Here is a 26,538-nt window from a genome sequence, read left to right as displayed (position 1 = left end):
AGGAGAAGGACACTAGGCAGAAATCCCCATGGGACTGCCCCAAACTCCCACTCTCTGCTATTAGGTACTCAATTTTGTTACAAGCAGTGTCAGAACAAAAAAACCCAACTCCATAGGAGGTGTGGGTGCTGTGCCCGTCAATTATCAGAGAAATGTATTTTACGGCAAGTCAAAAATCATTTTCTTTTTTATTCATTGACTGTCCGCTCATCTTCTTGACTACCTGGGACGTCCCAAAGCAGTGTCAAACATGAGGGGTGGGAACAGCAAAAAAAAAAAAATACTTCCCAAGGCTTAACATAGCCAACCAGGTATCATGGAGCTCAACCATAAAACTGTAGCTCATCTGAAAAACATAAAAAACACCCTTAAAGAGGACCAAGTCCTCTAAACAGCCTGCAAAACTTTGCGGCCAAAAGGAAGCATCCGCAGATGCCAACACATCCACCTTATAAAACTTTGTGAACTTGTGCACAGATGACCAGTTAGCCGCATTGCAAACTTGCATCACTAACACCTGATGACGGAAGGCCCAGGAGGCACGGAGTGCCTGAGTAGAGTGCGCCTTAACAGGGAAAGGAGGAACATGACCCTTAATGGAATAAGCCTGAACCACTGATCCATCTAAAAATGGTTTCTACAGAAGCAGCCAACCCCTTTGCGAGGTCCATTGGTAAGGACAAATAGGGAGTCTGTCATCCTAAAAGACTCCGTAGCTGCCAGGTACACCCTGATTACCCGAGCCACATCAAGGGAATGCAAGGCGATTTCCTTAGGGTGCCGAGGCCTGGGACACAGGAGAGGCAACACAAGGTCTTCATCCAAATGAAAATCAGAGATGACCTTTGGAAGGAACAGACATGGACGCAGATCCACCTTATCTCTATGAACCGCAAGAGAGCGAATGACTGGAATATCCCTTCTGCCTTGATCCTGCGCAGGAGTCTCGGCAGAAGTTTGAGAGGAGGTAAGGTGTGAATCAGAGGATACCGACTCCAAGGAGCCACTAAGACGTATGTGGCATCGGCTAGAGGATCCCGAGACCATGACACAAACCTCTGTACTTTCCTGTTGAAACAAGGGGCCAACAGATCCTCGTGGCGTACCCCACTGGAAACACAGCTGATGAAACCCCTCCAAATGAAGTGACCATTCCCCCTAGTCCAACGCCTGTCAACTGAGGTAATCCGCTTGCCAATTTTCCACCCCTGAATATGTACAGCAGAGAGGGCTGGAACGAGATGTTCTGCCCACCTTAGAATACCGGCTACTTCCCGAGCTGCCAAGGCACTTCTTGTGCCCCCTTGGTGATTGACATACGCCACGGCTGTAGCATTGTCCGGTTGAATTTGTACCGGACACCCCTGAAGACAAATCATCCAATGATCCAGATAGTCTGATTGCTCAGAGTTCTAGTACATTGATCGGTAGCCTGGACTCTTCCCGATTCCAGACCCCCTAAGCACAATTCATGCCGAGGACGCCCAGACCGGCTGGCATCCGTAGTGATGACAGTCCAGTACAGGGGAAGAAAAGATTTTCCCTGACAAAGTGCCGGAGAACGAAGCCACCAAACCAGGGACCATCTCGTACTCCGGCTCAACAGGATCAGATTGTCTAGAGACAGAGAATTCTTGTTCCATTTTACCAGGATCTCTTTTTGCAGATATCTCGTGTGGAACTGAGCAAAAGGAACCACTGCAAAAGGTAGACACCATCAGGCCCAGCACCCGCATGCAAGTCCGAAGAGATGACCGTCTGCTGGACAGCAGAAGCTGAATTGCCTTCTGCAATTTCAGGGAGTTTTTCCAGAGGAAGAAACACGCTGGCTGGGGCCGAGTCCAGAGTCAGACCCAGATAGTCCAGACTGGTGGACGGAACCAGAGCAGACTTCAGAAGATTCAGAATCCAACCGAACCCACGCAGAGTAATCTACAAGTTGTCCAGAAGAGCAGTCAGATTCTGCTTGCAAAATCAGATTGTCCAGGTACCCCAGTACTGCGATCCCCCACTAAGGCAACAATGCTAGCACAAGGGCAAACTTTTGTGAAGACCTGAGAAGCGGAAGCGAGACCAAAGGGCAACGCCACAAACTGATAATGCTCCTTGCCCACGGCACACTGGGATGTGAAGGTAGGCGTCCTTGATGTCGATGGAAGCGAGGAAATACCCCTTGTGTAGGGAAGCCACTACTGTGCGAATGGACTTCGTTCAGAACTTCTGTACCCGCACAAAGCAGTTTAGCGTCTTGAGGTCCAGAACTGGACATACCTTGCCTTCCTTCCTGGGAACTGTAAACTGGTTTGAGTAAAACACCCGAAAACGTTCAGATGAACAATCACCCCTTGAAGTAACAAGTTTTGCACTGCCCCAAAGGGATCCCCTAAACCAGTGGTCCTCAACTCCGGTCCTCGGGGCCCACTAACAGGCCAGGTTTGCAAGATAAACTAAATTACATCACAGGTGATCTCATTTGCTGCTCAATGATTACAGTATTCTAGCCTGCCTCTCCCCAAGGTAATACTTAAAATCTGGCCTGTTAGTGGGCCCCAAGGACCGGATTTGAGGACCACTGCCCTAAACGATCTGGGGACAATCGCAGGTTGGAAGGGAAGAAACTTTCCAGAGGAGAAGATCGAAACTTGATCTTGTAGCCGGAGCGAATGACTTTGTGGACCTACTCTTGTCCTGTATCAGGGAGGTCCACGGATCCAGAAACCAGCAAAGACGTCCTCCCACCCAGATAGGGCACCCCTTCATGCAGAGGAAACCTTGTCCGCAGGTCTGGCAGAACCCGCTCGTGACTTGTCAGACCAGGTCCTTTTAGAACACTTGTCTTGAGACCCTGAGGGATGAAAAAGCCGCTTGTGAGATGAAAAGAAAGACCCCCCTCATCTGCGTCAGGGCTCCCTACCCTTAGAAGCCTGTGGAAGAAGAGTACTCTTTGCCACTGTGAAGCGTTTGAGGTCATCCAAGGAAGTGCCAAACAGGTGATCCCCCACAAAGATGGAAGATTAGATAAGGCCTTCTTAGAAGCCTGGACCGCAGACCAGCATTTCACCCAGATAATACGCCGCAAGACCACTGCCGAGATAGCCTGTCTAGAAATCAAGGGAGCAACATCCAAAGAGGTGTCATAGACAAACTGTAGCCCTTAGACCAACTGATCCACCAGCTCCGCAAAGGCAAGGGGGAGCTGTTACCTTTCTAGGTCCCAGCGTAGAAGTTTTGCCCACTCAGTCATAGCTTGCGACACCAGGGCAATAGTAAATACTGGCCTAAGGGCCGAACCAGCTACAGTGAACATATGGCGGGTCAAGGCTTTATTCAACCTGGAAACCAGGGAGTCTACTACAGGTGGAACCGTCCATTTTTTTAAGGTGGGAATTTTCATAAGGATACCGCATTGCAAAACGCTTAGGGATTGCAAAAGTGCGTTCTGGGCACCCCCACTTTTTTGTGACAATACTGTCAAAGAAAAGTGGGAAAGCGTAATACCTTCGCCACCTTGGAGGACCTGTGGGTGCCGAAGGTGACCTGCTCCTCAGATGCCGCCGTGGTCCCATCCCCCATTTTTAAGGTTTCCCTTACTGATACAAACAGCGCATCCACTAGTGCCTTTTCATGCACGGCTAGAGGAGCAGAGGAATCATCCTCACTATCTAAGCACAGATGGTGCGTGGACGCAGACCCAGAAGGGTAACTCGGATCTGCGTTGGCCGAATCAGATTCAGGATCTGACGCGACAGGAAGAAGGTGAAGGCAGGGGGATGTTTTTTGCTAGCCCATTTTTCCAGGACCAAATCTACCTTGGAGACCTAGGACTCCAGGACAGCTGTCAGTGCAGTCAGTTGTCAGTACCCGGAGGGCCCGGCAGGATCAGAGGGGATTGGGTGGTGAAATATGCTCCAGGGACTCCATTAATAGAGAGGGGAACCCAGACAAAAAAAAAAAAAAAAAGAAAAAAAAAAAATCACACTGCAAGGGACACCCCACCATGCTGCTGCTGGCACCACAAGGCCCAGCACAGAGCACTACCGCAGAGAGAGGAAGAGAGAGAAAGATCCCTACTGGAGCTCGAAACCAATCCCAACACGAAGGGGGCCCTGGCAGGCGCCCCCGCCAACCCCCCCCCAAAGTTTGATAATCCGGACGCGTTTCCCACCCACCATTGCCAGCTCAAAAACGGTATGTCCACCCCAATGAGGGGGGGGAGCAGATGGGGGGTGACCAGGGCCTGCAGAAGACCACCGAGAAGGGGGCGCTGTCTGGGAAGGAGGGGAGCCCAGGGGTCTGACCATCCCAGGGAGGTGCCCACATCCACCCCAAAACCCTCCAGGGCTAGAGGGGGGGGGGGGGCACAGCTACTTACCACACCAGGAACAGGGTGGGCACCGCTTCTGACAGGGCGGCACTCCATCGTAATGTGGGTGCTGTCAGCCAGGAGGAACGCTGCGACTCAGGTCGTATGCACCCTCGCGAGACTTAACTCACAGGTCAGCGTCCGACCTAGTGCGGAGCTCCAGTCTGCACGCGCTCGCTAGCAAGACTGGGGGAACCCTCTGACTCTAGTATTCAGTCTGTTGCCCAGTCCGGCGATTGTAGGATTCTCATGAGGAAAAAATAGAGGAAAAATAGAAAGGAAAAAATTCCATTTAAAAACAAAAAAAAAAAAAAAATCGTCAGGACCCGAGATCCCAGCAAGGAACTAGTACTCCCGACTAGGCAAAAAAAAAAAATTGGGTATCTATAGCAAAGAGACAGACTGCCCCATAGGCGTAGTAAAGTTCTTTTTTACCTAGTGGCCAAATCCTGTAGGGGGCAGTATAACCCACGTAGTCAAGAAGATGAGGAGCTGTGTCCGTCAATGAACAAAAGAGAAATGAAATGTGTGAACTGGGTCTTAATGTTATGCTAATAATTTACACAAGCTAACTTTTTTCCCACCTGCGTGTCACTATGTAGCATCAATAGGGGGAATAAAGTCCTCCTAAAGTAAAACGCACATTTTCACTTTGAGCATTATTCCCTTACATTAAAGCGTTTTTTTTTTTTGGGTAACAGAGCCCCTTAAAGCATGATTTACATCACAGTGCTTGTGCTGTGTAACTTGGCCCCCTGTATAGCCTGGAAAAAAAACCTGGCTGATCCTGCCAGTTTCTACCCTCCCCTCTGTATACTAACCACGGTGTATCATGTCTGCTGTGCCCTGATACAGTGGTCAGTGTATGTGCCTCCTTCATCCACAGCTATCCTGTCCTCCTCCCTTCCCTGCCTGCCCGTCAACTCACTAGCGTCGCTCTGCTCCCATCCCCGCTGCTACAAAACTAGGTTATCTTTACACCATCTCCTATGTTAGATTACAACCTGTATCCTAGTTTCTGTGCTTTATTTATTTATTTATTTTTTTTTTAAAAAAGCCGACTTCTACCTGTTTTCACTGTTCCTATTGGCGCTCACGTGACTCCCGGCTCTCTCCTCCTTTCCACCCCAGCTGATGTCAGAGGAAGTTCTTGGCCCCGCCCGCTGGAGATGTCAGACAGGGAGAGAAGAGAGCAGGGAGTCACAAGAGCGCCGATAGGAGCTGTAAAAACAGGTAGAAATCATTTGTTTTTTCAAATAAAAGCACAGGAACTAGGATACAGGTTGTGATCTAACAGAGGGGATGGTGTAAAGAGAATATAGTGGCTTAACCACTTTAAAGGAGAAAAGAATTTAAAAAAAACCTACACACTTTTTTCTTGTGGCCAATATATGCAGGTGCGCAAATTACGTAAGCATTGAGGTTTGGAAAACGCTGCTTTTTTTTTTTCCATTTCAAAAAAAAAAAAAAAAATTGGAAAAACATATGTATCCAAATTTGCTACCAATGTAAAGCTCTATCCTGAAAAACTATATTACTAGTAAGTATGTATGAATGTTCGTTTAGGAACCTTACATTGTAAGCTCCTTGAGGGCAGGGACTGATGTGAATGTACAAAATATATGTAAAAACACTGCGTAAATTGATAGCGCTAAATAGATACCTGTAATAAAAAAATAGGGTAGACAAAAAACAAAAAAGGAGGCTGTGTGGAACCAAGACAACACTCTAGGACTAAAAGGCAATGCATTCACTTCACCACATAGGTACACATTAGAAGCAGCCCAGAGTTGGCCTTTCAGTAGGGTTTCAGTTTACAGGGATATATACTGTACCTGTTGTCCATACTGTATACCCATTCCCCCTTGAGGTCGACCCTGCATGGCCATTGGGTATCTCTGTGGAGTTTGTGAAGAATAAGGCTGCACTGGATAACCAGAGTGTCCTTGTTGAGGTCCTGGCTGCTGGCTGTAAGGATTTGTGGAGCCATATGGTTGGGGTCGCATCTTCCCCATTTGATCCATGGGACTGGCAGGCTGTAAAGACAAACCATTGATAATTTTCACACATTTCAACCTTCTGAATCCAATCCCTTCCCTAGCACCATAGCATAAGTGCATCAGCAAAAACAGATGCACAATCACACGTTTGTGGTCATTAATACATTATACTTTAGATTGCATACATCTCAAAAATCGCCCTTTCATCAAGTCCTGCTTTCTAAGAAACTACAGCATGCTGCTTTGTAATCTGACAGGTGCAGTCTGTTACTGCTCCGTTGCAGAATTTTGTGCAGGCAGTGTTGGAGGGTGACTACATGGAAGGTCCGTGTTCCCACAGTAATTAACCTGCTTATTACTTCTGGGACCATCCTGATGAAGGCTGGCGGTAAGAGCTATTTATAACTGGAAGGGCAAACTGCCGAAGTATAACAGGTCCCAGCTGTACACCCATCTGAAGTGCGGCCAAGAGCCGGCTGTCTGGTGTTGAGCATTGGCAGGCAATGAATGACAGGATCTGTGCTCTAGGGACACGAGGTAAGAGGGGGAGGGGGAGCCATAACTGCAACACTATTTGCCCTACTGAACTAGCCACATCAAAGTAAAACTGTTCAATATATTGTAACACTACATCGCACTGCCTCTACACAACATACAGGCATTACACAATTTTGTTAAAACATGTTATACTTACCTCCTCTGTGCAGGGGTTTTGCACAGAACAGACCAGATCCTCCCCTTCTCTGGTCCCTCACTCCTGTTGAGTGCCCCCACAGCAAGCAGCTTGCTATGGGGGCACCCGAGCCGAGTTGGAGCCTTGTGTGTCCAGTCAGTCATAAAGCTGCCATTCAGCCCCTCTCCCCTGATTGGCTGACTGATTGACATCAGCGGATGCCAATAGCGCCTCTAGTGTGTTTCAGCCAATGGGGGGGGGGGTAGTCCCACATGGCCAAATGACTCCTGGACATTGCTGGATAGAAATTGGGCTTTATTACTTACCTGCTCTGTACAGTGGTTTTGCATGCACAGGGCAGGCCCGATCCTCTTCTCGGATCTCTTCGCTGCTTATGGCCCCTCCCTCCCATCGAGTGCCCCCACAGCAAGCAGCCTGCGTCCATTCGCACATGGAACTGCCGTTCGGTCCCTCTCCAGATTGGCTAACTGACTGACAGCAGCGGGAGCCAATGGTGCCACTGCTGTGTCTCAGCCAAACAGTAGGGAAAGTCCTGGATGGCCGAGGGACTCGTGGACATTGTTGGATAGAGGTGGGGCTCAGGTAATTATTAGGGGGTGCTGGGGCAGTTGCTACACACAGAAGGCTGTTAATCTTAATGCATAGAATGCATTAAGACAAAAAGGAAAAAAAAAAACCTTCTGCCTTTACAACCACTTTAAAGTACTGCCAGCCCCTTTGCTTTAGCAAGGTATACTACACAGTGTAAATGTTTGTTTAAAGGAGTGCGGCCACACACAGGAGCTGAACTGCAGGGAGACACTGTTGGATGATGGAGGTACATAAACTGACAACGGTATCATTGATCAGCAGCCACGATTACCTAGTCATTTTACATGGGACGACACAGGAATAGGCAGCAACCACCAGGTTTATGGTTCAGCATAGAAAGGGACAAATTAGACACAGCACAAACATTAGGATATTTAACCTGCTTTAAAAAGTAACAGGATAGGTTTTTTTTTTTTTTAGGGTTACAACAAAAAAAAAAAAAAAAAAGAAGGTACCTATAGGCATAAGATTCTTTCAGATCATAAAACATCTGCGAGGCACATGCAGGTACAACTAGTCTTCAGCTATCAAGAGCAAGAGGGTGGAGAAAAAAAATAAAATAAAATAGGATTGGATGTCTAATCAAACAGAACTTGAGCAAAAAAAAAAAAAAAAAGAAGTTCCACTGCCCCCACCATATTTGTAATGTTTGTTTAGGGGAGCAGATACCTAGTTTTGAGAAGTACCCACTCCTGCTCTGTCCACCTAGGCCAGTTTTCTCCAAACTGCAGCCCTTGGGGTATTATTTATATCCACAGATACCAACAATGGGACATAATTCCCCCCCCCCCCCACGGGCACCAATGAAGGGGCAAAATTCCTCCCAATAGACCAATGATGAAGCACATATTCACACAATTCCTTCCAATGACACAAACGATATGGGGGGGGGGGGCAATTTCTCCTACTGACAACAAAGATGGGGCACTTTTCATTCCCACTGGTGTCTGGACCTTTTCTAATCCCAATGGCCATGCTCTGGCCCCCTCCTAAGTCTGAGGACAGCAAACTGGCCCTTTGTTTAGAGAGTTTGGAGACCCTTGATCAAAGCAAAAAAGTTTGCCCATTCTCCCTGTCTGCAACCACCTTCTGAGATTCCCTCAACAGTACTTTTTTCTGCAGCTAGATGTCATCATGGTCAGATGACCCACTACCTCCAAGCTAAGTAAATCCTAGACCCACTTCAGCCTCTTACTGGCAGAGTTGTATAAAGTACTCGAAACTCATACTTGAGTAAAAGTACAAGTGCTCGATCAAAAAGTGACTTGAGTAGAAGTACTAAAGTATTCAACATTTTTTGTACTTGAGTAGCAAAATTAAAAAAAAAACTACTTGCAATACTTAAGTCCTGAAAGTAAAAGTACCAGTAATTATGAAAAAAAAATTGCTACTCAAGTACTGAATGTAAAAGTACAAGTACTGTGTTATGTAGTTATTAAAATCAAAAGTTTGAACATATGTTTATTATTTCAAATGCAGCTTTTATTTATACATACAGTAGAGCTGCACGATTAATCGTATGAAAAGCGCGATCTCGATTCACCCCTCCTGGTGATCTAACCCTGAAATATGCTCGATTCTTTGCATAGCAGAGAGAACAGCTGTGGAAAAAAAAAAAAAAAAAGCCTCCTGGCAAACAGCTATCAGCAAAGTCTCCCAGTAACTATAAACAAAAATGATTACAATTGTATCTTTTCCTTCCCTCTGCCAGGGAGAAAGGAAGTTTAACCTCTTAAAGACTGGATCTTTTTCTGACATTTGTTGCTTGCAAGTTAAAATCATTTTTTTTGCTAGAAAAGTACTTAGAACCCCCAAACATTTTATATATTTTTTTTAGCAGAGACCCTAGAGAATAAAATGGCGATTGTGGTAATATTTTATGTCACACTGTATTTGCGCAGCAGTCTTTCAAACGCAATTAATAGACTTTAATGAATAAAAAAAAAACGTAACAGTAAAGTTATCCCAATTTTTTTTTTGTTACACAGAGAATCGTGAGAGAATCGTGATCTTTATTCCAAGCTAAAAAATCGTGATTCTCATTTTGGCCAGAATCGTGCAGCTCTAACATACAGTAGCATTTATTTTCGTATGCGCTGATAATACACACGTTTTGAGCTTCATGAAACCTGCCATCTACTGTTCTGGCAGTGGTAATTTTTATAATTGTAAAGAGTAACTATGCAGCACAAAAAAAAAAAAAATATCGGAGTAGAAGTATTGAAATCATTGAAAAAATGTAGTGAAGTAAAAGTGGAAGTAGGAGAAAAATTCTACTCCAGGAAAGTACAGATACCGCCTTTCGGTACTTAAGTACAGTACTTAAGTAGTTCTACTTAGTTACTATACATCTCCGCTTACTGGACAGTAAAAGAATATACACTGCTATCTCTTAATCCGCATACTTCTTGCCAGCACATGAATTGATTCACTAACTTTTACTTCTATTTCCTTTCCCACTCTGGCTCTTCTATAAAGACACTGCAAGTGGCTGATAACAGGTCACATTTAGGTACTTACATGCTAGCATTAAAGAGGAAGTAAACTCTTCCTTTGAATTTTTCTTTTTTCTTTTCACTGCAAAGTAAATGCATAATGTGCTAGTATGCATTGCATACTAGCACATTATGTGACACTTACCTGCAACAAAGTCCATGATGTCTCCGCTGCTGGCCGCATCCATCTTCCTTCTGGGTCTGCGGACTCCGGCTGTATTACTGGCGGGAGCCGTGTGATGTCACTCCCACGCATGCGCGTGGGAGCCGCCGATCATAGCACAGGGATCTGCAGAAATGGCACGGGCGGCCGTTTATTCAAGAGCGAATGCGCCCATGACGTCATTGGCTGAATGCAATGTAAATGTCTCCTAAACGGAGCAAATTTAGGAGATATTTACAGTACCTTTAGGTAAGCCTTATTAAAGGCTTACCTATAGATAAAAGTTATAAAAGTGGGTTTACAACCACTTTAAGAGACACTTCTTGATTACCGAGCTGCATTTCTGCGCGTCTTATCTACCTAGGGTTCAGCTTTTAATCCCTGCAAGTGTCTGCACAGGTATGTAGACTAAAAGTATGTATGTGGTTGCTTCCTTGAGGCAGTCATACATTGCTTCATTTTCTCTTTAAACTCATGACTTAATGTGAGAAAAAAAAAAAAAAATGCATTCAATGCATGCACACCAACAGCATGGATGGAGTAATTTCCACTGCTAGCCAATGTATGCAAAAAAACAGCACCTGACAAACAGGGGGGTCCTTCAGTGGACCAATAAGTCATAAGCCGTTCCTCCGGAGGTTTCTATGGGTTCCTCGAGCAATGAGCAATTTCTGCGCCTCAGATAAGCTCCCACTTACACCATTCATAGTTTTAGCTCTCTGTACGGGAAAATTCTTCCCAATAACGACAAGTGTAAGGCAGGCCTCGACAAATCCCGGGCGCCAGGTCGCATTTGCGACTAGAATTAGCGACCTGGCGCCTGGGGTGCCCTGCTTGAGCTGTCCTGTCCCTTTTGCGCCCCCCACCTCCTCTTCGAGTTCACGGACTTCCACGCCGTCCAGAAATTTAGTCCCCGGCTTTTCGGCCTTCTTCTGTGAGATGAGAAGCTAGGGGAACTGGCGCCCTCTTGTGGTGGCCGGGAGTAATGCATGTTCTCAATGCCTTTTCTTCTCCTTCCAAAGAGGAGAAGAGAGGGAAGTTTTTTAAGGCTTCATCTCTCTGTCCAGTTACCTTTGCTTAAAGGTAAGTGGACAGGGAGTGTGGTTATTATTATTAATTTATTTTTTAAATGTAAAAAAAATAATAATTTTTTCTTTTTTTTTTTTAATTATTAAAAAAAAAAAAAAAATGTTTTTTTTTTTTCTTCAATTCTTATTTAAAAAAAAATATATATATATAAATATATATATATCTTTTTTTTTTTTCCTCATCGCCGTGCCACAGCCGAAGGCCCCTTTCACACGGGCTGTCTGATCAGGTCCGCCTGTCAGTTTTTCAGGCAGACCTGATCGGACCGTTCAGTCTCCTCTATGGAGCGGTAATCTGCCGCCATCTGACCCTGCCCGCCAAAAACAGACGGATGGTGGTTCTATTTTCTATCCATCCCGTGGATCCGATCAGATGGCATCGGATGGAAAGAGACAGACAGTCTGTTTCCATCCAATTGCGCTATATAGGAGAGTGGGGTTCTAGTCGTATTTATGTGTAAATTTAGTATCAGTTTTTTATTAAATAAAGCTTGGTTGTTAGTTTAAAAAAAAAAAAAACTGGCTCCTAACTTTTTTAGCTGGCTCCTAGATTTCAGGCAAATTTGTCAAGCCCTGGTGTAAGGAGCATTCTTCCCACTGACCACCACACTAATGTATCATGAGTTGCAGATATAGCATTTTTAGCAGGGGTTCCTCTGTTGAAAATTTTGAGAAAGATTGTCATAAGCTGTCGAGATAAAAAAAAAAAAAAAAAAAAGGGGGGGGGGATGGGCAACACAGCAAACAACACAGCAAACAAAACATTAACAGGCCATTATAATACCCTGAAAAACCTCAAGCCAAAGCTGGTATTGAGGTAGGCCTTAAACAGCCATCTAGTAGAGCTTGAAAACAGAATAAAGACCAGATGGCAGGCCTGCAGATCTGGTAAATGGTGCTTTTTGAGTGCTTCAGGCTACTCTCAGATCTAGCAGAGTGTTTAGACAAGAAAAAGGTAGAACCCCATCTCAGACCAAAAAAGCTTGGATAATGGTCTGTTTGGGCCCCCAAGAAATGGAGCAAGAAACTGGTTCACCTTTACAGGGAACATTAGGAAAGGCTTTCTGAAGAGCAGTGACTGAAAAGAGAATCCCAGCCTAAACTACATCCAGACAATGGATGAAATTCTCAGGATGAGCTGAAGCTGGACATAGGGATGCAAGAACAATGTCCCGGTTCAGGTGAAAGGTTGAAACTACCTTCCATAGAAAGGAATTTCTGAGCCTCATCGCCACCTTGTCCAAGATCAGAAAGTGTCCTTATAGGTTAAGGATGCCAGCCTAAACTCTTGTCTCAGAGGCAAAGGCTATATTATAACACCCTAAACAATATGTATATACAGCGCTATATAAATTCAATAACCAATAAAGTGACAATGTGCATCATATAAATAAATATTTTTCTTAAGGTGCTATATTATATATATATATATATATATATATATATATATATATATATATATATATATATATATATATATATAGTGTTCATAAAGTGCATTCCGAAGTAAAGTGCATGAAAAGTCCACTAAAACATGAATCAAGCCGTGAGCAAAAAATCAATGTGCTTGATAGATGTCTCCATAAATAAAGTGCGAGTGACACCACCACCGTTTAGCCACAAGATGGCCTCTCACCTCACTGAAGTATTAAACCAGCATTAAATCCTCTATACCAGGAGTTCCCAAACTGTGGGTCGGGACCCACTGGGGGGGTCGCGAGCTGCGTTTGAGTGGGTCGCGCTGAGCCAGAAATCACTGAGAGTGGGCCCGCTTAAATTGTGCTGTGCGAGTCCGCACAAATTACAGAGAGCCAGAGCAGTCAAATTGCGATGGATTCAGGACCCCACCCACGCAGTTTACGGAGGCTGGTCTGCATTTCCCACGAGGAGGATACTTACATCACTGAGTACGTATGTGGGCTGTTATGTAGGTTGTAGGATATGTTCATGGGGTGCAGAGCCAGCTCCTTGGTCCTGCTGGCAGGAGCGATGGTGGCTAGACTGGCAGCAGGATTCTCTCAGCTATAGCGGGCAGAGAAGGCAGCCTCGGGGTCAGAGGACGAGGTGGCCCGGCGGTGTCAGGAGTTCATGGCAGCTTCTATTTTTAATTTAACATCCCCCTCCCTTTAAAATATGCATTATTATTTGCATTTATATAGCGCCAACAAATTCTGTAGCGCTTTAATTACAAGCAATTGGGTCACAAAAAATATCTGTATTCAGAAGTGGGTCTTGGCCCAAAAAAGTTTGGGAAGCCCTGCTCTATACGGATAAGCCCAGTGTAGGGGATGCCATTTCCTGAATCGATCTCTCACAATCTCATGGATATGGTATGCGGGTAAAGATAATAAAGGATCTAAGTGTTCACTGCCATTATCCTTTTATTCGAATCAAAAATGAAGATGCACTCCCATGTATCTGCACAATAGGGCTTGTGCGGACCGTACACACCAAACAGTACTGCAGCTGTGGGGAGCCGTGCTGATGGGTCGCCGCCAGTCCGAGTCTTCGCCCCCTATACGCGTGGCGTCTTATGCTTTCGCATTAAAAACACAAATTTAGGTCTCATGGCATCAAAAGGGAAATGAATAGTGGGAATCATACGGGTGACAAATAAATGTCTCAATCAAGGAATTGGAAGCCAATGTTCCCTGGAAGAAAAAAAAAATAGCAGAGATGTAACCCTTAATGCTGCTGGAGCCTAAAAGTCTGGTCTAAACTCAACAGGGAAAAGGATTGATCCAACAGAAAACATTTCCTGGGTGAAAACCTCACAAAACAATGTTGGCTGAGAAGTAGATTTCACAGCTTCATATAGTAGGAAATGATCCAGAGATTCGCATCTCAAAATCTGGGCATTAGCCACCATGCAATTGGAGCCTAAAACTGAAGGAGATTGGCAAAAAAGGCCTCAAGACAAAAGATCTGAATAGGACAAACTCATGGAGTCTTATCAAGTCACAGTACTATATCTACCTGGACCAAATCGGAAGCTATGAGGATCAAGAGAATGCCATCTTGATCCTGCTAAGCATACAAGTGGTTAAAAAGGGGAAGGCATAGATGCAATGGTGCCACCAAAGCATCCACTGAAAAGTCAGGACTATGTCCCCAGTATTGGGCTGCTCTTCCAGCAGATCTTTGTCCATCATTGACTTACTAGGCTTTGTTCTATTGTGTGTGAAGGCAGCCACTGTAGTAGAAGCAGGGCTTTGCTTCTTCATGTTAGGCTTCTAGCATGAAGAACAGTAGACCCAAACCTTATTTTGGCCTTGCAAGATCATTTGGCTAACATGAAGATAACGTTGGTTTGCCGTTATGAAACAAATTGCTCTACACACGTTATATTCACATATATCGCACAGTTTTAGGCTATTCAAATACGAAGTGTTAGGTCAGCGCTTAATGGTATGAACAGCTGCGTGCAATTAGTGCAGATACACAAGGCACGTAAACAGAACTAAGGACCTGCAGCACTAATTATATATATATATATATATATATATACATACACATATACACACACATATATATACACATATATATATATATATATATATATATATATATATATATATATATATATATATATACACACATATATACACACACACATATACATATATATTGTAACAGGAAGTCAGCTAAATCTGGGAATGTAGTCACAGGAAGGAGATACATTTCCAGCTGACTTAGAAAGTCCATTAATTAATTTAGGGTGTTGGCTACAGAGCTAGCCAGCAGGAAGTTGAAAGGCCTTCAGCTGTTCAGAATGAGGAGATCAAGGCCTCTATAATTTGTCCAGAGAAAATCTATTGAGTGCTGCCTCCTGTCGCCGTGTAGGCTGGGAGAGGAGGACAGACATACGTGTACCTCCCGAAGCTGGTGGGCATGGGAGAAGGACTGCTGCCGCCTGTCGCCGTGTAGGCTGGGAGAGGGGGACAGTCGGATGTGTGCCTCCCGACAAGCTGGTGAGCATGGGAGAAGACCCCCTACAGCGATGTGAAGCTAAGGAGGGTAACCACGAGTGAAGACGTCTCAAAGGTGAGAAGACAAAGTGTTCCATGTGAAGAGTGTGAAGAGTAAAGGATCCTGTTATAAATGGACATGTGCTGTGTGAAAGAAAACAAAGGGACATGTTCAATGGACAATGTTTGTGCTGTGTGAAAAGCAAACAAATGGACATTTGAGTGTCTGCTGTAGGATCAGCAGTGTCGGCCCAACAGTAGGTTGGAAAGACTTCTTAGGTAGGTTCCAGTTGTGAGAAGGTAGCCGCCCACAGAGGCAAGGATTTATTTTGTTTTATTTTATTTTGGATGTTTTGCTGCATGCACTTGTTTGAAGAATAAACCTGTTGTTTGCAAGCACTTTTGGGCTATCTCTCTGTGAAAACGCACCCCCAAAGGGGTCATCCACGCCTACCACCGAGCTAATCCCTTACATATGGTGGAGGTATGCAGTGGGCAGAAGCGAAGATCCCTGCAAGGAAGTGCAAATGTTTGATGAACTTTGTCTGGTGCATGAGATTGCACAATCTATGTGTGCAGGAGAGAAGATCCTGACAGAAAAAAAAAAAAAAAAAAAAAAAGTGTTTTAAAGAGACAGGGGTCTCAAAATTTTTTGATGAACTTTGTTGTGTCTGGTGCAAGTGACTGCACAAACTGTGTGCGCAGGAAAAGAGATCCTGCAAGAGAGAGAAAAACTACATGTGTTAAAGAGACAGTGGTCTGAAAATTTTTTGCTGGACTGTGAAAAATTTGTGGAGTTATTGAAGATGGGGCGATCCAAACGCCTGAAAAATGCAAAGATAGATGAAATGAGAGACCGGATTCTATGGATGGAGGGGATGTTGCCGTCTGAACCAGCCCCATCCATGCCTGAACGGAATCGGCTAAAGAGAAAAGTTGTTGTTCCTAGCAACACTGGGGCAAATGAAACTGCTTTGGAGACGCAGGGTTCTCAGATGAAAAGTAAACCCAAAATGGGGGAGATGCTGAAACAACGGAGCTTTGCAGCTCAACAAAAGGATCACCAAGAGAGCATGGCAGGCTGGAAACAGAGACGCCAGCAGCCAATGGAGGCCATCGGTTTGGAGGAAACCGAGTATGTGTGCAGGGCTGAGTTGGATGCCTTGCAACGGAAAATGGAAGAAAAGGAACAAGCCTTGGAATTGCTTAAAATGGAGCATAGAAACTTGCAGGAAATGAATGAACTACTCAAGTCTCATGTGTTACAGTGGGAAGAATCCACTGCTCTTCTTTTGGTCGAGTTGCAAAAACGCAGAGAGACTATAATGGAGAAAGATACCATCCTCATGGAAAAGGAAAGTGAAATTCAGACTTTGCAGAAGCAAAGTATGGGTGATATGTTGGAGTTGAGTAATCAGCTGGAAAAAAGTCTTCAGTGTTTGGAAGTTACAAAAATAGACCTGCAGGAGTCGCAGGAACAGAATGTCGCTCTGAAAACGACATTGTCTCTCAGCGACAATGAGAAAAGTGAAAGAGAGGCTAAATTACTGAGTACTGTGTATGAGCTCACCACTTTGAGCAATGTGGTAGATGAATTACGTGCAGACTGTGAAAGTTGGAAAGGTGAAGCCCAACGTTTCCAGCAGCAGTTAAAGGAGAAAGAAGCCTGTGTGGCAGAATTACATTCTTATTCCCAGATGCTAGCCAATGAGGTGAAGGCTCTTATGCAGGGAAAAGGAGATTGTGAACATAAGAGGGAAAAAGTAGAGGCACAGCTTCTGGAATCGCAAGTCAAGGTGTCAGAAGGTGACCGATTGTGTGCTAAGCTGTCAGAGAAGGCAAACCGACTGCAGGTTGAGTTGGACAATGTTACAAATCAGCTTTCTCAAGCAGACAGAAAATCTAGAGAAATTGCGGAAGATTTTTCTATCTTGGAATCGCAGCTGCAAGACACGCAGGAACTCTTACAGGAAGAGAGGTGTCAAAGGCTGAGTTTTAGCACAAAGCTCAAACAAATGGAAGATGAGAAAAATGGCTTCCTGGAACAATTAAAAGAGGAGGCGGAAGAAAAGAAAAACCTATCAGAGCAAGTCGCAACATTGCAAGCTCAGATAGCGGATATGAAAAAACGCATGGAAGAAAGCGTTGGTTCATTACAGTGTGTTGAAGATGTGAAAAAGAAGTTTGATCAGATGCTTGGTGAAGAGAAGACTGTGTCTGCAAAATATGCAGAAGAACGCGACCGTGCAAAAACGGAGGCGCGTGATAACGAGAGCAAAGCCCTGTTCTTGGCTCGCTCTTTGGAGGAAGCTCTAGAGTGTAAGGCTGAACTAGAAAGTGTTAAACAGCTGCGTACAGAAATGGAAGAATTGGTCAGCTCCAAGGATGATGTTGTGAAAAGCGTTCAGGAGCTAGAAAAGTCTAAGCGAGCCTTAGAACAGCAAGTAGAAGAGATGAAGATTCCGTTGCAGGAACTGGAAGAGGAATTCCAGGCAACAGAGGATCTGTCCCAAAGAGGGGATAGTGTGCCTGATGCAGTTTTTAAAAGGATCAGTGTTTTGGGGTCTGTCCTGAGTGAGCCTCAGAAATGTGATGACACGTGGCTTGAATCACCCCTTTGGAATAAACCGTTCCTTCAAAAACTTCAAGCATTGGAAAATGTATCATTAGAACTTCAGCAAATAAAGGAGTTGTGTAAGAAATGTGATGATTTCTCAGTTCAGGCTGAAAACCTAGTGGAGAAAACTAAAGCGGAGAAAACTAAAGCAAGTGATATAAATCTGGGAGGAAAAAGCAAACGCCACCTAGTGGAGAAAACTAAGGCTGTTGGTGAAAACGTGAAGCAAATGAATTTCAAGTGCCTTTCAGAGAATATTTCTAAAATGAAACTGGTAAAAGACGGGTGGCAGAAGTTTGATCGTGATCTTGAGATGCATTCCATGTGGAATTCAGATAGAGAAAAAGAACTAGGTGACCTTGAGCGGTCAAATAGTTCAGCAGAAAGTGCATTGAAGAAACCTGTAAAAGAATGTGTTGCAGTTCCATGCTTCTTCACTGATGCAGAGAGGAGGTCTATAATGGATACCACCCAGATCGCTGGGTTCAACTGTGTTGTTGCCTTTGACCCCTATGTTGGTGGAAGGAAAGTTGATGATGTTCTGGTTGGCTTCTTCTGTGAAGAGTTTGGCAAGAAATATAAACTGAATATCAAATCAAATAGTAGGCCTTTACTGCGACTCGCTCAGGAGGGCGAAAAGTTTAAGAAGTTGATGAGTGCAAATGCTTCAGATCTGCCTATGAATATGAAATGTTTGGTGAATGATATTGATATCTCTGGGAAAAGGAACAGGGGTCACTTTGAAGAAATGTGTGACAGCCTGTTGTCTCAATTGGAAAATCCTCTGCACAGCATCTTAGAGCAAGCAAAGCTCAAGAAGGAAGATCATTCCCTTTTACAACAAAAAGTCAATGATTGTGTACAGATGTATGGAGAGGCAACTCAAGTCACAGAGGGATGTCAAGAGTCCCTACTTGGAACAAAGCTTAGTGAAGCAAAGGTTCTCAAAGTTTTGTGGAAAACATTTATGGATTGCAGAGAGAGGCGTCTTAAGAATGTTGAAGACATTAAGACTAGCCCAATTGAGTTGCCTATGGATCACGGTCCTCCATGGTGGATTGGACAGACGGTTATGAGGGACAAGCTGTCTGACATTTATGAGAAAGCTGTCAATGAAGATGACAGAAACGAGAAGGAGCAAAATGATGCCAAAAATGCAGTTGAAGAATGTGTATATGAGATGAGAGACAAACTGTGTGGCATTTATGAGAAATCCGTCAATGAAGATGACAAAACAGTTTCATCCGGAAGCTTGAGGATAATAGGAGGCTTATCAGTGAGTCAGCAGTGCTTGACACATGCGTGCCTGGAAATCTGTGTCCCAACCCTAGGGTTGAAACAAGAGGGGGGGGTATGTAACAGGAAGTCAGCTAAATCTGGGAATGTAGTCACAGGAAGGAGATACATTTCCAGCTGACTTAGAAAGTCCATTAATTAATTTAGGGTGTTGGCTACAGAGCTAGCCAGCAGGAAGTTGAAAGGCCTTCAGCTGTTCAGAATGAGGAGATCAAGGCCTCTATAATTTGTCCAGAGAAAATCTATTGAGTGCTGCCTCCTGTCGCCGTGTAGGCTGGGAGAGGAGGACAGACATACGTGTACCTCCCGAAGCTGGTGGGCATGGGAGAAGGACTGCTGCCGCCTGTCGCCGTGTAGGCTGGGAGAGGGGGACAGTCGGATGTGTGCCTCCCGACAAGCTGGTGAGCATGGGAGAAGACCCCCTACAGCGATGTGAAGCTAAGGAGGGTAACCACGAGTGAAGACGTCTCAAAGGTGAGAAGACAAAGTGTTCCATGTGAAGAGTGTGAAGAGTAAAGGATCCTGTTATAAATGGACATGTGCTGTGTGAAAGAAAACAAAGGGACATGTTCAATGGACAATGTTTGTGCTGTGTGAAAAGCAAACAAATGGACATTTGAGTGTCTGCTGTAGGATCAGCAGTGTCGGCCCAACAGTAGGTTGGAAAGACTTCTTAGGTAGGTTCCAGTTGTGAGAAGGTAGCCGCCCACAGAGGCAAGGATTTATTTTGTTTTATTTTATTTTGGATGTTTTGCTGCATGCACTTGTTTGAAGAATAAACCTGTTGTTTGCAAGCACTTTTGGGCTATCTCTCTGTGAAAACGCACCCCCAAAGGGGTCATCCACGCCTACCACCGAGCTAATCCCTTACAATATATATATATATATATATATATATATATATATATATATATATATACATACATACATACATACATACATACATATATACATACATACATATACACATACATATACAGCCGAAGTGTTCTTAAGAACAGTTCAAAATGCAAATTAAAAAGTCCAAAGCTAATATTGTGTAGGGCTACAACTAACATTTTCATAATTTATTAGTTGGCCAAATATTGTTTCGATTAATAGACTAATCGGATAAAAAAAAAAAAAAGGGAGGTTGGTGTATAATTTTGTTAATATTCTTGAATATCTATATGCAGTGGTAAATCTATATTTATCAAGCTATATAGTTGGATATTTAATCCACTCTGAGATAGATGTATGTATTAGAGGTTTAAATGTGGTACATAGACTTCTAAATCAAAATTTGAAAAGAAAAAAAAAAACCTGCAATTTGCAGACTGGATTGTTCTATATTATTCATGACAGACTCCCTTGTAATAGGCTGGTAGCTTGATACAAGCTCCCTGTGCCCTGCTGTCGGCTGGCCATACAATCAAATTTTTCTTTAGAATATAAGAATATTCATCCAATTTTCTAACCATTAGTGGGGTCCATTCAGTGTTCGTTGTCAACCACAGTGACAGGAAAATTCGAAGGAGCAGAATAGAAAACTTCTCGATCAAATGAATTTTCAAATAGAGTATTTGGTTTTTTCTCAAATGTTACAGTGGGGGAGAACAAGTATCTGATACACTGCCGATTTTGTAGGTTTTCCTAATTACAAAGAATGTAGAGGTTTGTAATTTTTATCATAGGTACTCTTCAACTGTGAGAGACGGAATCTAAAACAAAAATCCAGAAAATCACATTGTATGATTTCTAAATAATCTATTTGCATGACAAGTATTTGATCACCTACCAACCAGTAAGAATTCCGGTTCCCACAGACCTGTTATTTTTTCTTTAACCACTTCCGTCAGTCCTTGATGTTCAATACCGGGGTTATGGCAGCAGATAGCCTGGTATTTTTTGAAACGGCGGGTGGTCCTAGCGGCGGATTCGCCGCGGGATCTCCCTAACGGGGCAGCAGAAGAGGTGCCCCCCCCCCCACTCCTGTAGCTTCCCAGCTTACCAGACCCGCCGGGAGCAGGGAAAGCAATTCGGTCCGCACTCCTCACAGACAAGAAGTCTAGGGCAAGATGGCCCCCACTCGACTCCATGGTCTTGGAGAACCGGAGCGACGTTGTCTCCTAGCAACCGATTTAAAGAGCCAATTTTTTTTCATCATGAAAAATTACTTTTTTTCTTTTTTAGTGTAGATGTGAGGTCTTTTTGACCCCAGATCTCACAATAAAAGAAGTCCTGCTTATTTCTATTACAAGGGATGTTTACCACACATGGGAGGCATCGCCGCGATTGTTGGAGCGAGAGCAATAATTTGAGCCCTAGAACCTCCTCCAATTCTAAGCTGGTAACCTGTAGAAATGTTTTTAAGTGTCGCATATGGGGATTTTTAAGTACCAATGTTTTTTAGCCATTCCAAGAGCGGGCGCAATTTTGAAGCATGACATATTGGGTATCTATTTATTCAGCGTAACCATCTTTTACGTTATAGAAAAAAAAAAGTTAGTCTAGCCTTACTGTATTCTTAATTCAAAAGTGTGAATTTTCGCCCAAAAAAAAAAAATTGCGTTTGGAAGAGCGCCAATACGGTGTAAAAAAAATATTGCAACGACCTCCATATTATTCTCCAGGGTCTCTGCAAAAAAAATATATAAATACATTTTTTTATTCATTTATATATAAATATGTTGGGGGGGGGTTCCAAGTTTTCTAGCAAAAATAAAAAATGATTTTAACTTGTAAACAAGTGTCAGAAATAAGTCCGGTCCTTAAGTGGTTAAAAAGCCCTCCTGTTCGCCACTTATTACCCGTATTAGCTGCGCCTGTTTGAACTCGTTACCTGTATAAAAGACACCTGTCCACACAGACTCAATCCTCTCCACAATGGCCAAGACCAGAGAGCTGTGCAAGGACATCAGGGATAAAATTGTAGACCTGCACAAAGCTGGGATGGGCTACAGGACAATAGGCTAGCAGCTTGGTGAGAAGGAAACCACTATTGTCGCAATCATTAGAAAATAGAAGTTGTTCAAGATGACGGTCAACCTCCCTCGGTCTGGGGCTCCATGCAAGATCTCACCTTGTGGGGCAGCAATGATCATGAGGAAGGTGAGGGATCAGCCCAGAACTACACGACAGGACCTGGTCAATAACTGAAGAGTACTGGGACCACAGTCTCAAAAGAAAACTATTAACACACTACGCCATCATGGATTAAAATCCTGCAGCATACGCAAGGCAGCGCATGTCCAGGCCCATCTGTAGTTTGCCAATGACCATCTGGATGATCCAGAGGAGGAATGGGAGAAGGTCATGTAGTCTGAGACAAAAAGAGCTTTTTTGTTTAAACTCCACTCGCCGTGTTTGGAGGAAGAAGGATGAGTACAACCCCAAGAACACCATCCCAACCGTAAAGCATAGAGGTGGAAACCGCATACTTTGGGGATGCTTTTCTACAAAAAAGACAAGACGACTGCACTGTATTGAGGAGAGGATGGATGGGACCATGTATCGCGAGATCTTGGACAACCGCCTTCCCATAGTAAGAGCATTAAAGATGGGTCGGGGCTGGGTCTTACAACATGACAAGGACCCGAAATACAGCCAGGGCAATTGAGGAGTGGCTCCGTAGGAAGCATCTCAAGGTCCTGGATTGGCCTAGCCAGTCTCCACACCTGAACCCAATAGAAAATCTTTGGAGGGAGCTGAAAATCGGTATTGCCCAGCGACGGCCCCGAAACCTGAAAAAAATCTGGAAAAGCTCTGCATGGAGGAGTGGGCCAAAATCCCTGCTGCAGTGTGTGCAAACCTGGTCAAGAACTACAGGAAACGTAGGATCTCTTTAATTGCAAACAAAGGTTTCTGTACCAAAATATTAGGTTCTGCTTTTCTGATGTATCAAATACTTATGTCATGCAATAAAACACAAATTACTTAAAAAATTATATTTTATGTGATTTTCTGGATTCCGTCTCCCTTTGATCACCCCTAGGTTAACACCTTCCCTGCCAAGGTAATTAATACAATAACTGCATATTTTTAGCACTGATTACTGTAGTAATGTCACTGGTCCCCCAAAAGTATCAAAAATGTCAGTCCGATCTGTCCGCCGCAATCCCGCCAAAAATCGCAGATTCCCGCCAATACTAGTAAAAAAATAAAGACAAATCTTTCCCCTAGTTTGTAGACGGGATAACTTTTGTGCAAACCAATCAAAATATGCTTATTGCGATTTTGTTTACCAAAAATATGTAGCAGAATACAAATTGGCCTAAAAAGGATGAAAAAAAAATGATTTTTACGGTGATTTTTTGCAAATATATAGCAGAATGTGAAAATTGTTTTTTTTCAGAATGGTCGCTTTTTGTGTTTATTGCGCACGACCGCGCAATTTTCGGTTAAAATAATGCAGCGATGAATCGCAAAAAATGGCCTGGTCATTAAGGGGGCAAATCCTTCCGGTCCAGAAGTGGTGTAATTTATTTTTTTTTTAAACTTGGCATACTTACCCGCTCTGTGTAATTGTTTTGCACAGAGCAGCACTAATTTGCCTCTTCAGCCTTAATCTTGTGCAAAATAGGGTAATGTGTCCAAGGTGGTCCTCCACCATAAATGATTTTTACACCCAGTGCCGCCTCCACCAAAAGCAGAAAGCCGCATTCACCAGATGCAGGTGCTGTCTAAGAGCAAATCTTGCATATTACAGGATCAAGATCTTAAGAGGTAAGCGGTTATTTTTCCCCAGTCCTCCAACAATTTCCAATCCAACAATTTCCCATCCAGACCTCAAACGATTTCCAATCCAAAAGGGGCTGTCTCTTTAAATGGGTTTGGATTTGTTCATTACAATCCAAAGGACTCTATGTACTTAAATGCTCACACCATCCCATCCAAAATAGCGAGTAACCATTAAAGCAGAGAAAATCTCATGGAGCAGTATTTATTGGTGAACATAAAGCGCTCCCAAAATGGAACAGAATGGCGGCAGGACCTCAAGTGGTGAATAAAAACCTTTACAGCTATTTGCATGAACGCGCACACACACACACGGAGTAAACTGTATGGAATCCATTTCCGGGGTCAGCTAACATACAAAATGTCACTTCTGGTCCAGAGATGCATATCTCCTGTTTAGCACAATCTTTAAAGGGAATTATCTCCTATTCTAAATCATACAAGCCAGAAAGGGGCAAAAAACAAATCAATGTATGAGCCGAACGTCACTTTCGCTCTGGGAATGGCAGCATATCCGGTCTAGCACCATCTTGGGAAAGGGCAAGCTCATATCCCATTTAGCCTAATTTTTAACCCCTTGGAGTCCAAGCCTTTCTCTGACATATGTTGCTTACAAGTTAAAATCCGTATTTTCAAGAAAATTTAGAACCCCCAAATAACTGGATTTTTGTACAATCCTTTTCTCTGAAGTTCATGCGGTCTCCCGGACCCCCAGAGGTGGTCCCAGACAAGAGACATGGGAGGGTCTTTAGAAGAGACCCCACCAGGAAAAAGTCACCCCCCCACAGAAAAATGCTGCCACAATATTTTCTTCCCCCGGAGGTAGGACCTGCTAGGAATAGGGGAAAAAGACTTGGGAGGGGATAGGCCTAATATCCCAGAGGCCAGGGGAACCGTGGGAGCCCCGAGGGTCCGACTATTCCAGGGAGAGGGCCAAAATCCACCACGGGACAGACAGAGGATTAGGGGGACAGTATTACTCAGCATACCACGGTACCAGGTGGACGCCACTCCAAACAGTCCACCTCCCACCTGCTGCAACTAGGTGGATCGCACCCCAGCTAGATTTTTCCACTCGCAGGCTTGTCCCCCATCCATTGGGGCTCTGTCGTGGCAAGGCCTAGTTTTGGACTATAACCTGCACACTCGCTGGCCAGGCTGGGAGACCTTGAGGATCTAGAACATCCAGTCCAAAACCACAGCCGGCTGTTGCTTGTAGTTCTCCAGGAACTCTTAACTAGTCACTTTTTTTTTTTACGGACACGGACGACACTTGTGTCATCCGGTCCGTATGTCCCCATATCATCCCATCCATTTGCGGATGATATACAGATAATGTATGTCTGTGGGATTGCAGATGTTAGCGGATGACACCGCTGACATCCGATTTTGCGTCCTTTCCCATTTTTTAAAAAAGGAAGAAAAATAAGGTTCTGTTCCGTTCCAAAAAACGGAACAGAACTGAAAGGACGCAAATCGGATGTCAGCGGATGGTCATCCGCAATCCAATTGACATGCATTATGTCCGTATATCACCTGCAAACGGGTGGGGTGCTATACGGAACGCCTGAAGTTGGCCCAATTTGTTTTGTATAATGTGAAAGATGTTACACCACGTAAACAGATACCCAACATGTCATGCTTTAAAAAAGCGCACACTTGTGGAATGGCTTCAGTACTTAAAAAATCTCCATAGGCGACGCGTTAAAAAAATTCTAACTGTTACCTGTTTAGAGTTACACAGGTGGTCTTGTGCTAAAATGATTTCTCTCCCTCTATCACGGCGATACCTCAGGTGTGGTTTTAACACAGTTTACATATGCCGGCGAAACTTGCTTATGCGTTCCCTCCTGATCATGAGCACAGAGGGATGGGGAGCTTTAATTTTTTTTTTTCTAAACAAAAAAAAAAAAAAAGTAACTCCAACACTGTCCATTAAAAAAAACAGATCACATTTATCCCTCCTTTGCACTTAAAAGCTTTCAAATGCCAAGTGTGGCTGTTTAGAATGCTGTCATTTTTAAAAAAAATCTAGCACCATTAACCACTTTAGCCCCGGAGGATTTGGCTGCTCAAAGACCAGGGCCTATTTTGCGATTCGGCACTGCGTGACTTTAAATGGACAATTGCGCGGTCGTGCGACGCTGTACCTAAACAAAATTGACGTCCTTTTTTTTCCCCCAACCAAGCTTTCTTTTGGTGGTATTTGATCACCTGTGCAATTATTTTCTGCGCTATAAACAAAAAAAGTGTGACAATTTTGAAAAAATAACATTTTTCAAATTTTTTTTTATATAAAATTCTCAAAAAACAAAAAAAAAAAAAAAATGGCAATAAGCGTATTTTGATTGGTTTGCACAAAAAAGGATACTGCGCTTAATAACTACGTGTTTACATCAGCCGTCTGCCTTTCTCCCTCTCCAGTGGGAGATCGCCGAGTGGCTGGCGGACATCGGAGCCGCCGGTCACTTGCGCAGGGATGTCAGGGGATGAGCGGGGGCGCGCCTCCGGCGGTGCGAGCTCGCCCCCTGCAGGCTCCTGGGCGAG

The 26,538-nt window shown here is 44.0% G+C and overlaps 1 protein-coding gene across 1 annotated transcript in view; it reads right to left on the bottom strand.

Annotated features, from left to right (window-relative positions):
- Nucleotides 1-26,538, bottom strand: part of ARID1A (AT-rich interaction domain 1A) — a 258,375-nt gene that overhangs the window by 173,644 nt on the left and 58,193 nt on the right. Inside the window, exon 2 of the mRNA XM_082245747.1 lies at nt 6,199-6,399. Coding sequence (XP_082101873.1) covers nt 6,199-6,399 — 201 coding nt within the window. The remainder of the gene's footprint in view (nt 1-6,198; nt 6,400-26,538) is intronic.

The sequence above is a fragment of the Pelophylax lessonae genome (assembly GCF_965119305.1).
Source record: "Pelophylax lessonae genome assembly, chromosome: 2".
Lineage (NCBI taxonomy): Eukaryota > Metazoa > Chordata > Amphibia > Anura > Ranidae > Pelophylax > Pelophylax lessonae.
This window is presented reverse-complemented; position numbering and strand designations above follow the sequence as displayed.